This window comes from Bos grunniens, chromosome 1 (genome assembly GCF_055505025.1).
Source record: "Bos grunniens cultivar Pamir isolate PY7600 chromosome 1, Bosgru_T2T1.0, whole genome shotgun sequence".
Lineage (NCBI taxonomy): Eukaryota > Metazoa > Chordata > Mammalia > Artiodactyla > Bovidae > Bos > Bos grunniens.
The window spans coordinates 123,704,082-123,717,548 of record NC_141165.1 but is presented as its reverse complement, the minus strand read 5'-3'; the positions used below and the strand labels follow the sequence as shown (position 1 = coordinate 123,717,548).

The following is a 13,467-nucleotide window of genomic DNA, read 5'->3' as shown; positions in this document are numbered from 1 at the left end:
GTATGGGGAGGGAGGAGGGAGGAGGGTTCAGGATGGGGAACACATGTATACCTGTGGCGGATTCATTTTGATATTTGGCAAAACTAATACAATCATGTAAAGTTTAAAAGTAAAATAAAATTTAAAAAAAACATAACAGTACCACCTATTTACTGTTCAATCAATAATGAAGTTATCTTGTCACTCATTGTGACTGTAAGTTAAGTAGCATCTATATGTCTGAAGACCTTAATTGTATAATATTACAGTAAAATCTACAAGAGATCTTATCTGAAGAATTTGAAACTGATCTTTCTAAGTGGTCACATTCCCTTCCCTTGCTATAAACAAGTGATGTACAATAGACTTCTAAGTGCTTCTTAAATTAGTATGCCTTAGCAATCCACTCCAGGACTATTGCCTGGAAAATCCCATGGACAGAGGAGCCTGCTAAGCTACAGTCCATGGGGTCGCAAATAGTTGGACACGACTGAGCGACTTCACTATATATCACTATAAAATGTATTAGGAATGTATGGTCAGTGTACATATTCTGGGTCTGAGCTATGGTAGTGTGGATGACTTAATTTTAGGGAATCATGCTTCTTTCTGAAGTATGAGTCAGGATGAGATCATGGAAGCAACAATGTCTGATCCACAACATTCTGGGAGTCGCCTTTCACCTTGCTTGAGCTCCTCATTGGGATGATTCATCAGAGGTTAAAACCAAGTATTTCTTGATCATATGCTTATGCATGGAGAAGCTTGACAGCCAGCCCACTGAAATGATTGCCCTTGGATCCCTTGGAAACTGAACAAGTTACCTGCTCTTATGATGAGGCTGATTAGATAGATTCTCTTAAATTATTGCTAATAACGTTCTCTTTTTTCGCAGCTTTTCCAGAATTAACCCAGTATCTAGTAATTAGGAGTTAGGGTACATTGAGTTCATGTTTACTTCATGACTATTTTCTTGAATGCTATAGGCCAAATCAGTACATGCTGCTGAGTTTCACATCACTCTGTATTTATACACCTTATCAAAAATACCTCATGAAAACATCTGATGATTTCTGTCATTTTTTTTTCTGTTCCAACCCCTTGACCCACTTCCTGTCACTACTCTGCTGAAGTCCAAGCTGTAAACTCTTGAGGTCCATGTAAATTCCAAGTGGTATAAATCATCTCCCTTACATCAATGAATCCCAGTCATTTATGATAATGATTGCAAATCTGCTATCAGTCAATAAATATGTTTTCTTCAATGCTACTTTGGTTCTCTGGTTGAAAACTGTTCTCAACACTAGCACAGAGTCCAGTTATATTTCTAAATAAAAAGTAATAGATATCAATAATATAATATGAATTGAGTAAACAGTTATATATGCATAGGATTATACAAAGTGATTACATAATATTGTATTCTGTGTACACACACACACATATACACCCAGGACTTCCCTGGTGGCTCAGCTAGTAAAGAACCTGCCTGCCAATATAGTAGACACAAGAGGCACAGGTCTGATCCTTGGGCCAGGAAGATCCCCTGGAGAAGGAAATGGCAACCTGCTCTAGTATTCTTGCCTGGAAAGTTCCATAGACTGAGAAGCATGGCAGCTATAGTTCCTGGGGCTACAAAGAGTTGGACACGAATAAGCGCACACACATGCAAACAGATACATACACAGACAAGCACACACACACACACACACACACACACACACACACATATATATATATATATAAACACAAACACACATGGAGAGAATGTTTGTGTCCTATTATTTTTCATGTCACTGTCTGCCTTGGAATGTGAACTTTTATTGGTAGATGCCATAGTATTACTGGTTCTACATGAGAATTGAAGAATTTTGATGGCTCCAAAAGTATTCAACATTATACAGTTGCTTTATTATTTTACCATTACTATTTATGGATTAAAAAAGGGATAATTTACTTCAGTTCAGTTCAGTCACTCAGTCATGTCTGACTCTTTGTGATCCCATGGACTGCAGAATGTCAGGCCTTCCTGTCCATCACCAGCTCTCAGAGCTGACTCAAATTTGTGTCCATTGAATCAGTGATGCCATACAACCATCTCACCCTCTGTCATCCCCTTCTCCTCCTACCTTCAATCTTTCTCAGCATCAGGGTCTTTTCCAGTGAGTCAGTTCTTCACATCAGGTGGCCAAGTATTGGAGTTTCTGCTTCAGCATCAGTCCTTCCAATGAATATTCGGACTGATTTCCTTTAGGATGGACTCGTTGTATCTCCTTGCAGTCCAAGGGACTTTCAAGAGTCTTCTCCAACACCATAGTTCAAAAGCATCAATTCTTCTCAGCTTTCTTTATAGTCCAACTCTCACATCCATACATGACTACTAGAAAAACCATAGCTTCGACTAGATGGACCTTTGTTGGCAAACTCATGTCTCTGCTTTTTAATATGCTCTCTAGGTTGGTCATAACTTTTCTTCCAAGGAGCAAGCACTTTTTAATTTCATGGCTGCAGTCACCATCTGCAGTGATTTTGAAGCCCAAAAAATATGTTTAAACTAGTAAAATAGAATATATTTTAAATAAATTATTGAGCAGAACGTCTCTAATTAATACAGTAAATTAGTAGAAAAAACTGAAAATATAATTACATCTAGAAAATAAGAAATATGACCAATCTCACTGATGTTAGAATTTAGTTTTCTAAGTATCTGTTTATAAAACATTTCTTAAATCTAATAGTTTTCATGTACTTAGCAACAATCTCGGAGAAGGCAATGGCACTCTACTCCAGTACTTTTGCCTGGAAAATCCCATGGACGGGGGAGCCTGGTAGGCTGCAGTCCATGGGGTCGCTGAGTCGGCCATGACTGAGCAACTTCTATTCACTTTTCATTTTCATGCACTGGAAAGGGAAATGGCAACCCACTCCAGTGTTCTTGCCTGGAGAATCCCAGGGACGGGGAAGCCTGGTGGGCTGACGTCTCTGGGGTCGCACAGAGTCGGACATGACTGAAGCGACTTAGCAGCAGCGGCAGCGGCAGCAACAATGTAAGGAACGTATCCTAAATTTACTCATTAAAATTAGCCTCTGAGGATTTGCGTACTAATCGAAGACTAATCCTCAGTACTATGTTTTATTCCAGTTATAGATTTAAGATATTTGTAAAATAGCTTCCTGGTTTAGTAACAGACATAAAATATAACTTCAAAGGATGCCCATGTACTTTATATATTGAGAACCTTTTATTCTAGTACTGCCTCAAAGCTTTCATAATAATATATGACTGATACATCTAACGGTTTGAAGTTATTTCTCAGTATCTTCTAGAGGCATGAGTTTGAGTCCAATTTTTTTTTTTTTTACAAAGTCTTGAAATCCTTTTCCTATATTTATTAAGGTAAAAGTCATAAGCCTCTGGGTAGTATGGAATATAACAAAAGAAAAAGAAATTTATAAATTGGTAGTGACTCATGAAGTTTAAAGAGATTCTTGACAGCAGAAGAAATAAATACAAGATAAAGTAGTATAAATATTTAATATGTAAACTATCAGTGCTAGAATAATCAAAACAGCAGATAAAAAGTCTTAATACAAAATAAGTTATTTTGATACATATAATTAATTCAACATTATAGGCTGAGGAAACATGAAAAAGAAATAATTATATACATCACTTAATTCTCAAAATACACATGAATAATATAGTTAGAAGCTTAAAATAAGCTTCTGCTTCATTTCTGTAGAAGCAAAATTGTTATTTCACAGAGGAAATTACTGTGTCCCACATTTTGGATACTGTTTCATAAACCAAAATTATTTTGATGGTGCATGTTTCCCTTGCATATAACTAAATTTTACTTACATGATGAAATGATCTCATTCAATACAAATATTGATATATAACCAGTACTGTTCTGTTTTATATACACTATTGCATGTAATCATATTATAGCAGCACTGATGTCAAGAAATAAAGCTAGGTTTTAAACATTTTATTATCAGAAGTTTCAATCATCTACAAAAATAGAAAACATCATAAACATTATGTATTTCAAGATTATATTGAAAGGAATCTCAACAACTGATCTATTTTGATATTTAGTTTTGTGAAAAGGTAAACACTTAAATGGAGACGGAAATGGCAACCCACTCCAGTGTTCTTGCCTGGAGAATCCCATGGACGGAGAAGCCTGGTAGGCTGCAGTCCATGGGGTCGCACAGAGTCGGACACGACTTAAGCGACTTGGCAGCAAACACTTAAAAATAAAGTTATTATAAGACATTAAAATTTTCATTAATGAAATTTCACTTGATGAAAAAGAAAGAGGAAAGTGAAAAAATTGGCTTAAAACACAACATTCAGAAAAAGAAAAACTATGACCAACCTTCAGTTCAGTTCCATTCAGTTCAGTCGCTCAGTCATATCCGACTCTTTGTGACTCCATGAACTGCAGCACGCCAGGCCTCCCTGTCCATCACCAACTCCTGGATTCCACACAAACCCATGTCCATAGAGTCGGTGATGCCATCCAACCATCTCATCCTCTGTCATCCCCTTCTCCTCCTGCCCTCAATCTTTCCCAGTATCAGGGTCTTTTCAAATGAGTCAGCTCTTCGCATGAGGTGGCCAAAGTGTTGGAGATTTAGCTTCAACATTAGTCCTTCCAATGAACACCCAGGACTGATCTCATTTAGGTTGAAATGGTTGGATCTCCTGGCAGTCCAAGGGACTCTCAAGAGTCTTCTTCAACGCCACAGTTCAAAAGCATCAATTCTTCAGGGCTCAGCTTTCTTTATAGTCCAACTCTCACATCCATACATGACCACTGGAAAAACCATAGCCTTGGCTAGATGGACCTTTGTTGGCAAATTAATGTCTCTGCTTTTAATATGCTGTCTAGGTTGGTCATAACTTTCCTTCCAAGGAGTAAGCATTTTTTAATTTCATGGCTGCAATCACCACCTGCAGTGATTTTGGGGCCCAGAAAAATAAAGTCAGCTACTGTTTCCCGATCTATTTGCCATGAAGTGATGGGACCCAATGCCATGATCTTAGTTTTCTGAATGTTGAGTTTTAAGCTAACTTTTTCACTCTTCACTTTCACTTTCATCAAGAGGCTCTTTAGTTCCTCTTCACTTTCTGCCATAAGGGTAGTGTGATCTGCATATCTGAGGTTATTGATATTTCTCCCGGCAATCTTGATTCCAGCTTGTGTTTCCTCCAGCCCAGCATTTCTTATGATGTACTCTTCATATAAGTTAAATAAGCAGGTGACAATATACAGTCTTGATGTAATCCTTTTCCTATTTGGAACTAGTCTGTTGTTCCATATCCAATTCTAACTGTTACTTCCTGACCTGCATACAGGTTTCTCAAGAGGCAGGTTAGGTGGTCTGGTATTTCCATCTCTTTCAGAATTTTCCAGTTTATTGTGATCCATATAGTCAAAGGCTTTGGCATAGTCAATAAAGCAGAAATAGGTGCTTTTTCAATGATCCAGCAAATATTGGTAATTTGATCTCTGGTTCCTCTGCCTTTTCTAAAACCAGCTTGAACATCTGGGAAGTTCACAGTTCACGTATTGCTGAAGCCTGGCTTGGAGAATTTTAAGCATTACTTTACTAGTGTGTGAGATGAGTGCAATTATGCGGTAGTTTGAGCATTCTTCGGGATTGCTTTTCTTTGGGACTGGAATGAAGACTGACCTTTCCCAGTCCTGTGGCCACTGCTGAGTTTTCCAAATTTGCTGGTATATTGAATGCAGTGCTTTCACAGCACTGCACTCTTTGCACATCTTTGAGGATTTGAAATAGCTAAACTGGAATTCCATCACCTCCACTAGCTTTACTCATAGCGATTCTTTCTAAGGCCCACTTGACTTCACATTCCAGGATGTCTGGCTCCAGGTGAGTGTTCACTCCATCGTGAATATCTGGGTCAGGAAGATCTTTTCTGTATAGTTCTTCTGTGTATTCTTGCCACCTCTTCTTAATATCTTCTGCTTCTGTTAGGTCCCTACCATTTCTGTTCTTTATTGAGCCCATCTTTGCATGAAATGTTCCCTTGGTATCTTTAATTTTCTTGAGGAGATCTCTAGTCTTTCCCATTCTATTGTTTTCCTCTATTTCTTTGCACTGATTGCTGAGGAAGGCTTTCTTATCTCTCCTTGCTACTCTTTGGAACTCTGCATTCAAATGTGTATATCTTTCCTTTTCTCCTTTGCTTTTCACTTTCCTTCTTTCCACAGCTATTTTAAAGGCCATATTAAAAAGCAGAGACGTGACTTTGCCAACAAAAGTCCATCTAGTCAAAGCTATGGTTTTTCAAGTAGTCATGTATGGATGTGAGAGTTGGACTCTAAAGATAATTGAGCACCAAAGCATTGATGCTTTTGAACTTTGGTGTCGGAAAAGACTCTTGAGAGTCCCTTGGACCACAACGAGATCCAACCAGTCCATCCTAAAGGTAATCAGTCCTGAATATTCATTAGAAGGACTAATGCTAAAGCTGAAACTCCAATACTTCGGCCACCTGATGCAAAGAACCAACTCATTGGAAAAGTCTCTGGCTCTGGGAAAGATTGAAGGCAGGAGGAGAAAGGGACGACAGAGAATGAGATGGTTGGATGGCATCACCAAGAAGATAGACTTGTGTTTGCTTAAACTCCGGGAGTTGATGATGGATAGGGAGCCCTGGCGTGCTGCAGTCCATGGGGTCATAAAGAGTCAGACCTGACTGAGCGACTGAATGAACTGATTGCACTTAAGTATTAACAACAGTTCTTAGGTACTGTGAACTATTAAGTATTCAAATAGGGATCCAAAGTAATCTGTACATGTCATTTGTTCAATTTGTCTCTCAAGTTGCCCCTTAAATTGGTATTTTTTATCTCTAATGTCTTTTTGCTAAAGGAACAAATACTAAAATATCTTGCACATGGTTTCCACATTCAAGGTTAGACTAACTGCATTGACTTAATGCGTTTTTTGCTCCTTGTGTGCACTGGACATTGGAAGTTCTATGTACAGGCACAGTAGTATCCAGAGTTGGTTATATTGCAAAAAATATTTCTTAAATGGTATTGTGTACTTCCAAGAGTCTGATAGTCTCCATTTTAATGATGTTAACTTTATGTATTACTATGTATCTGCCTAAAGCTTACATATAAAAACTTTTTAAAGATTGTAGAATGGTGGTTTTTGAGTTATATTATTTCCTCTTTATTTACTGATGGGGATAGTAGTGTGAAGAGAAGTTTCCACTCATTAAATATTTGATTACTCTTGAATATATCTCCTTCAACAAGCATTTCTTTCTCAAGCATCGTTTTTACACATTTTTCCACTGTAAAATGTGTGTAGTTATTAAGAAAGAAAAACTTGTGACAGCGATTAGATAAAGTCACACTTTTTCAAGTTTTCAGATTCTAATGAGTCTTAGAAGAAAATTCTCATGTTTAGATGATGTTAGTTGATAGCTAAGAAAAATGTTATTTTAAATAAATCTCAAGTGATTAGTATAAAAATGTGTTTAACTTTGTTCTGGATAGTTAGTGAAGAAGGGAGAGATGTGTGTGGTTATCTAGCAATTATTTTAATTTCTATATCTTGAAGACTATAATAAGGTGGCAAGTGTCTGATAAATCAGATATAGTACTTTTAAAAACAGTGTGATTTCCTCCTTTGTCAAAAGGAATAAAACTCACCTGTTATTGGTTCACATTACATTGCTATACTGTATCTAATGATTACATTTTGATAAAGTGGATTTGGGGCTTCCCCAGTGGCTCAGCTGATAAGGAATCTACCTGCCGATGCAAAAGATGCAAGAGCTGTGGGTTCAGTCCCTGGGTCAGACATATCCTCTGGAGAAAGAAATAGCAACCTGCTCCAGTATTCTTGCAGGGGAAATTGCATGGACAGAGGAGCCTGGCAGGCTGCAGTCTATAGGGTGGCAAAGAGTCGGACACAACTGAGTACATGCATGTACACACAGAGGATTTTAAGATATACATGCTCAGCATGTTCTTTTGGTTGTAATTTTACTACCAAATAGATTTGTGAGCTAGAAAAAGTCATATCTCTGCTTTCCAGTTTTGTAATATTATGGATCTCTTAGTTTTCACTTGGAAGTAATGCAATATATATTCTCTCTTATTTTTGTAGTTTGCTCATATGTCTATAAGAGGAACTTTCTTATTTTAAAAATTATACTGTGCAGTGTCTTTCAATGGCAATGGGATTTTGTTTGTTTTGTCTAATTATAGATTAAATTTTGGGCAGGGAAAAACAATGTATCTGAGTATGAAGTTACAGATGTCAAGAACCTCTGTCTCCTTGGAAAGTCAAAGTACTTGCTAAGTTTATTGCTTCTCTATTAAGGAACAATTCCCTAACTATAAATTTGTTTATGGAAGGAAGAATAAAAGAAAAAAAAAAAAAAAAACACTGGGTAAAATACCAAAGTATTTTTTAAAGGCTACATAATATTAGAATAAAAAGATCCATAATATTTTAGTGTTCTTTCTGTGAATAAATTCCAGTAATATCTTTGCTATTTACTAAATGTTTTATTGCTAAGTAACCTTTCATAAAACACTTCTAAAGGCAACTTCTAATCTAGTATGTTCTATATTATTCAGACATTGCAAACACTAACAAACATATCACCATTTTGTTATGACATTAATCTTAAAATTAGAGTAGAAATTAAAGAATAGGGAAAATGTGACTAGGTCAACAAACTTTGAGGTAAGTAAAATTCATCTAATATCGTTTGAGAATGCCCATTGCCCTACTTCTAGTTCCTATGCCTCATTTTGAGAATCACTGTTTTAGATCACCAATTTTCTGCAGAATTATTAGTGATATCTTTCAAATTGACAGTTGATTAATATAATGAACTAATTAATTGGTGACAATCAATTAATTGTATTTTTACTTTTTGATCATCTGTATTGGGGATTTTGAAGATAAACCTCACTAATATAATGCCTAATATTCATTAACTATTCAGCATCCATATGTAAATAGCTGATGTTTCAATCACTATCACATGATTTTTCTTTAAAAAATACATAAACAAATTTTCACATTATTAATATAATTATTAGCAGTTACAAATTTAATATTATAACTAATCATCTCTGGAAAACAGTGTGAATGACCATAATGTTATAGTTATAACTTGCTTTTATCATAAGGGTGAAGAAATGTTAATGTTATATCTAAAATTTTCTCTGGTCAAAGTACCTTTACTTCCTTTCTTTTCATTTTAACTGTGAACTACTAAAATTTACTTTTTAAATAATTTTCCGTCACTTTTGGGTAGTGTGCAATGTGCACTTTACAATTGACTTATAATTGGACTGTGCTGACAATGGAAAATCTTACAAGTATTGAACATGACATTTATGACAGTCTTGCTGTCATCTTGGCTTCTTTTATTGAATATGCAGAGAATTATAATTGGGCTAACAAGCCTGGTAGCCTGGCCTTTTTCCAATTATATTAACCAGCCTAGTCTAGTATTAGCTGCCTGAACACACACAGAAACAGACATTGAACTTTTGTTTTTCTTTCCTTTTTATTTTGTTACTTAACCAATAATCCAAGAATAAAACCACCTGTTTTCCTGTAATGTTTGACAACTTTAAATAATTCATCTTGGTCCCCCTGGAAATGTAAAGATTGCTTTCTCTATTTTTATGTCACTAATTTTTAATAAAAAGCTGATTTTTTTGTGAAAGATTAGTTGTATCTATTAACATATTTGGTACTGTTGCCTCAAAAATTTCTAAAGTCTTTTGGCAATTTTACTTTCAATTTGTGCTTAAAATGTTAAGTGGTGAATTTGAATTTGGTATAAAATTTCTTTTCACATGAACAATTGAATATACTGATACATTGAAATATTTTCTTTGAAATTTAGTCAAATAATATTTTTTCATAATCTAACAGTAAGCCCTTCAGCTTTGTGTAATCTTTGAAACAACACAATTTAATTGAAAAGCAAATATTAAAAAAAGTTAAATGAAATAGCTTGTGGTCTAAAAGGTCTGAGAACATCCCAGTGTAGCAGTTATTTGGAGTACTAGATTCTGTACTTTTGCTTGTTTCATTTTGCTGGCTTCCTCTTATTTTAGAGCATATAATATAGTTGCATATTTTTATCCACACTTCCTCTACAGTTCCATCAGCAATATTTAAAGTACTCTTCTTTGTCAGTGGTTAACTGGATAGAAATATTTATATGAAAATAACCTGGGAATCTGTCCAATGGAAGCAAAACACCAGTATGGTGTATAAGGGATATGACATGGACTGAATTTTGCAGCATTGTTATTAGCAGTAAAAACAAGCAAAAAAACGTAAAGGCAACCTGATTTGCTATAAATAGGGAAATAGTCCTATACTTCATACACATTATAGGAAAATATACATCTATTAAAATTAGTGAATTAGAACTCTGTGTGTTAATCTGGAAAATGTGCAAAAAGCAGACTGCAAAGAATTATGTATAATATGATCTTGTTTTTGGAAACAAAATACACAAAGTATATATGTTATTTTTTTTGTAAGAAAAGCAAAAGTGAAAGTGAAAATCTCTCAGTCGTGTCCAACTCTTTGCAAACCCATGGACTATACAGTCTATGGAATTCCCATGGCCAGAATACTGGAGTACATAGCCTTTCCCTTCTCGAGGGCATCTTCCTAACTCTCTCCTGCATTGCAGGCATGATTCTTTACCAACTGAGCTATCAGGGAAGCCAAAAAATAGCAAGGTTTTTGGCAACTAAGTAAGCATTGAATGAATGCAAGTGGTCTTCCCTTCCTTTTTATCCAAATGTTATGAATTGCATTTTAATTGTTAAATAACATGAAATACATCTAAACTATACTGGTATTTTAATTGAATTATTAACCAAAGTTTAGTTAAAAAGGACAGAGAAAGAAAGATGAACAGTTCTTAAAAAGAATTCTGTGTCTTGCAGCATTGCTACTTACAATCTGTGGCTCCTATCTAGTTTATTCTTTCTTTTCCAAAGACTGTAATCATATATTAACAAAATATAACCAATTGTCATTTTCTTCATTATAAGTCCTAGTCATCTGAAGTGTGTTCATCATGTAATCATAAATGTATCATTTAAGACTTTAATAGTGATAACAAATCTCTTTTTCTTGTTAGACACTATCTAATATACTAATATGCTTGTTCTCTTCTTGTGCAATCTTGCCTTGGTACCAGCGGCTGCTTCAAAGAATAAAGTTAAAGGTGAGCTACTGAGCAACTTTCCATTCTGCATGATTCACCATGTTTGTTTTCTGCTCAGTCTTCTGCATCCTCTTAAATAATAGAGCCAATTCTGTTCATGACAATACCAGTTCTGTGTGTAGATATTTGTAAATTTCTACAAATATATATTAATTATTTAGTTTCTGGTATGTGCCTGTGTTTGCATGATTGTGTACTTATTTTCTTGTTTTACTTTCCACTTTATTCCAAGTGGAATAAGGTGCTTTTATGCCCAACATTTTGCCTGTTGACTTTCGTTTCCTTGATAAAATTGTGAATTGGAAAAATACAGCATAAAGTAAAGCTGATGGAAAGGCTCAGAATTGAACATGCCTTTATAGAATTATGTGAAAAGAAAATTTTATCCTTTAAAAATTGAATATTATAAACTCCAATTTTCTATTTATGGCTTTTCTTCTATTTCCTAGTTATATTAAGTTTTCATTTGCTAGAATCCTGAAAATACATTTTCATGAGAGAAGATGTGCTTACCTAATACCAGATATCTCCCTGAGAGAAAAAGAATTTTGGCTTGATGTATCGAAGTCTTTATGACTTTTGAATAATTCAAATGTGTGTGTGTGTGTGTATATATATACATATATATATATATAAATAAAATACTATGTCATAAGTTTATAGCTTGTGTGTTTCAATTTTATGTTCTCTAGAAAAATCTATACATTTTAAAAATGTTTTCTCCTTCTTATATTCCTAATATATAATATTTTTCTTCTCTCATTTATTTTTATTTAGCAACACTGTAATAACTTTATTAGTCATACATTTGTTATTTTAAGTTTTCTCATCCACAGAGTGTGAAAACAAATAATTCAAAAAGCTGTCGCTAGGATTAAGTAAAATATGTAAAACAACTCATAAATTTCCTGATGGTACAAGCATTTAAACAATGCAAGCTTCTTCTGTCTATTCTTTGTGGGGAATTTCTGACTCTTCATCATTCCATATTGCCTTGCCTAATATCTTCCCCTGTGTTCTCAGGAGGAAAGACCAGAGGGTTTTGTCTCTTTCTTAGCTTGTTGTAGTCAGACCTTTTTTTTTTTTTTTTAATTTTAGTTAGAGGCTAATTACTTTACAATTTTGTAGTGGTTTTTGCCATACATTGACGTGAATCAGCCATGGGTGTACATGTGTTCCCCATCCTGAACCCCCCTTCCACTTCCCTCCCATCCCATCCCTCTGGGTCATCCCAGTGCACCAGCCCTGAGCACCCTGTCTCATGCATCAAACCTGGACTGACAATCTGTTTCACATATGATAATATACATATTTCAATGTATTCTCTCAGATCTTCCCACTCTTACCTTCTCCCACAGAGTCCAAAGGACTGTTTTATACATCTGTGTCTCTTTTGCTGTCTCATATATAGGGTTATCATTACTATCTTTCTAAATTCCATATATATGCATTAGAATACTGTATTGGTGTTTTTCTTTCTGACTTACTTCACTCTGTATGATAGGCTCCAGTTTCATCCACCTCATTAGAACTGATTCAAATGTGTTCTTTTTAACAGCTAAGAAATATTCCATTGTGTATATGTACCACAGTTTTCTTATCCATTCATCTGCTGATGGACATCTAAGTTGCTTCCATGTCCTGGCTATTATAAACAGTGCTGCAATGAACATCGGGGTACACGTGTCTCTTTCAATTCTGGTTTCCTCAGTTTATGTGCCCAGAAGTGGGACTGCTGGGTCATATGGAAGTTCTATTTCCAGTTTTTTAAGGAATCTCCACTTTTCTCCATAGTGCCTATACTACTTTGCATTCCAACCAACAGTTTAAGAGGGTTCCCTTTTCTCCTCACCCTCTCCAGCATTTGTTGTTTGTACATTTTTGGATAGTAGCCATTCTGACTGGGGTGAAATGGTACCTCATTGTGGTTTTGATTTGCATTTCTCTGATAATGAGTGATGTTGAGCATCTTTTCATGTGTTTGTAAGCCATCTGTATGTTTTTTTTTTTGAGAATTGTCTGTTTAGTTCTTGTGGCCCACTTTTTGATTGGGTTGTTTATTTTTGTGGAATTGAGCTGCAGGAGTTGCTTGTATATTTTTCAGATTAAATTCAGTTGTTTCATTTGGTATTATTTTCTCCCATTGTGAAGGCTGTCTTTTCACTTTGCTTAGAGTTTCCTTCGTTACGCAAAAGCTTTTAAGTTTAATT

The 13,467-nt window shown here is 35.2% G+C and overlaps 1 protein-coding gene across 3 annotated transcripts in view; it reads left to right on the top strand.

Moving 5' to 3' along the window:
• The window catches only part of CADM2 (cell adhesion molecule 2), a 1,267,951-nt gene that overhangs the window by 877,615 nt on the left and 376,869 nt on the right, over positions 1 to 13,467 (top strand). The window contains exon 1 of one of the 3 annotated variants that reach the window (XM_086321874.1): positions 9,362 to 11,257. The exons of the other annotated variants lie outside the window; for them this stretch is intronic. Within the exon in view, the coding sequence (XP_086178000.1) occupies positions 11,191 to 11,257 (67 nt within the window). The 5' untranslated portion in view covers positions 9,362 to 11,190. Of the gene's footprint in view, positions 1 to 9,361; positions 11,258 to 13,467 lie in introns of those variants that run through there. 3 annotated transcript variants of the gene reach the window in all.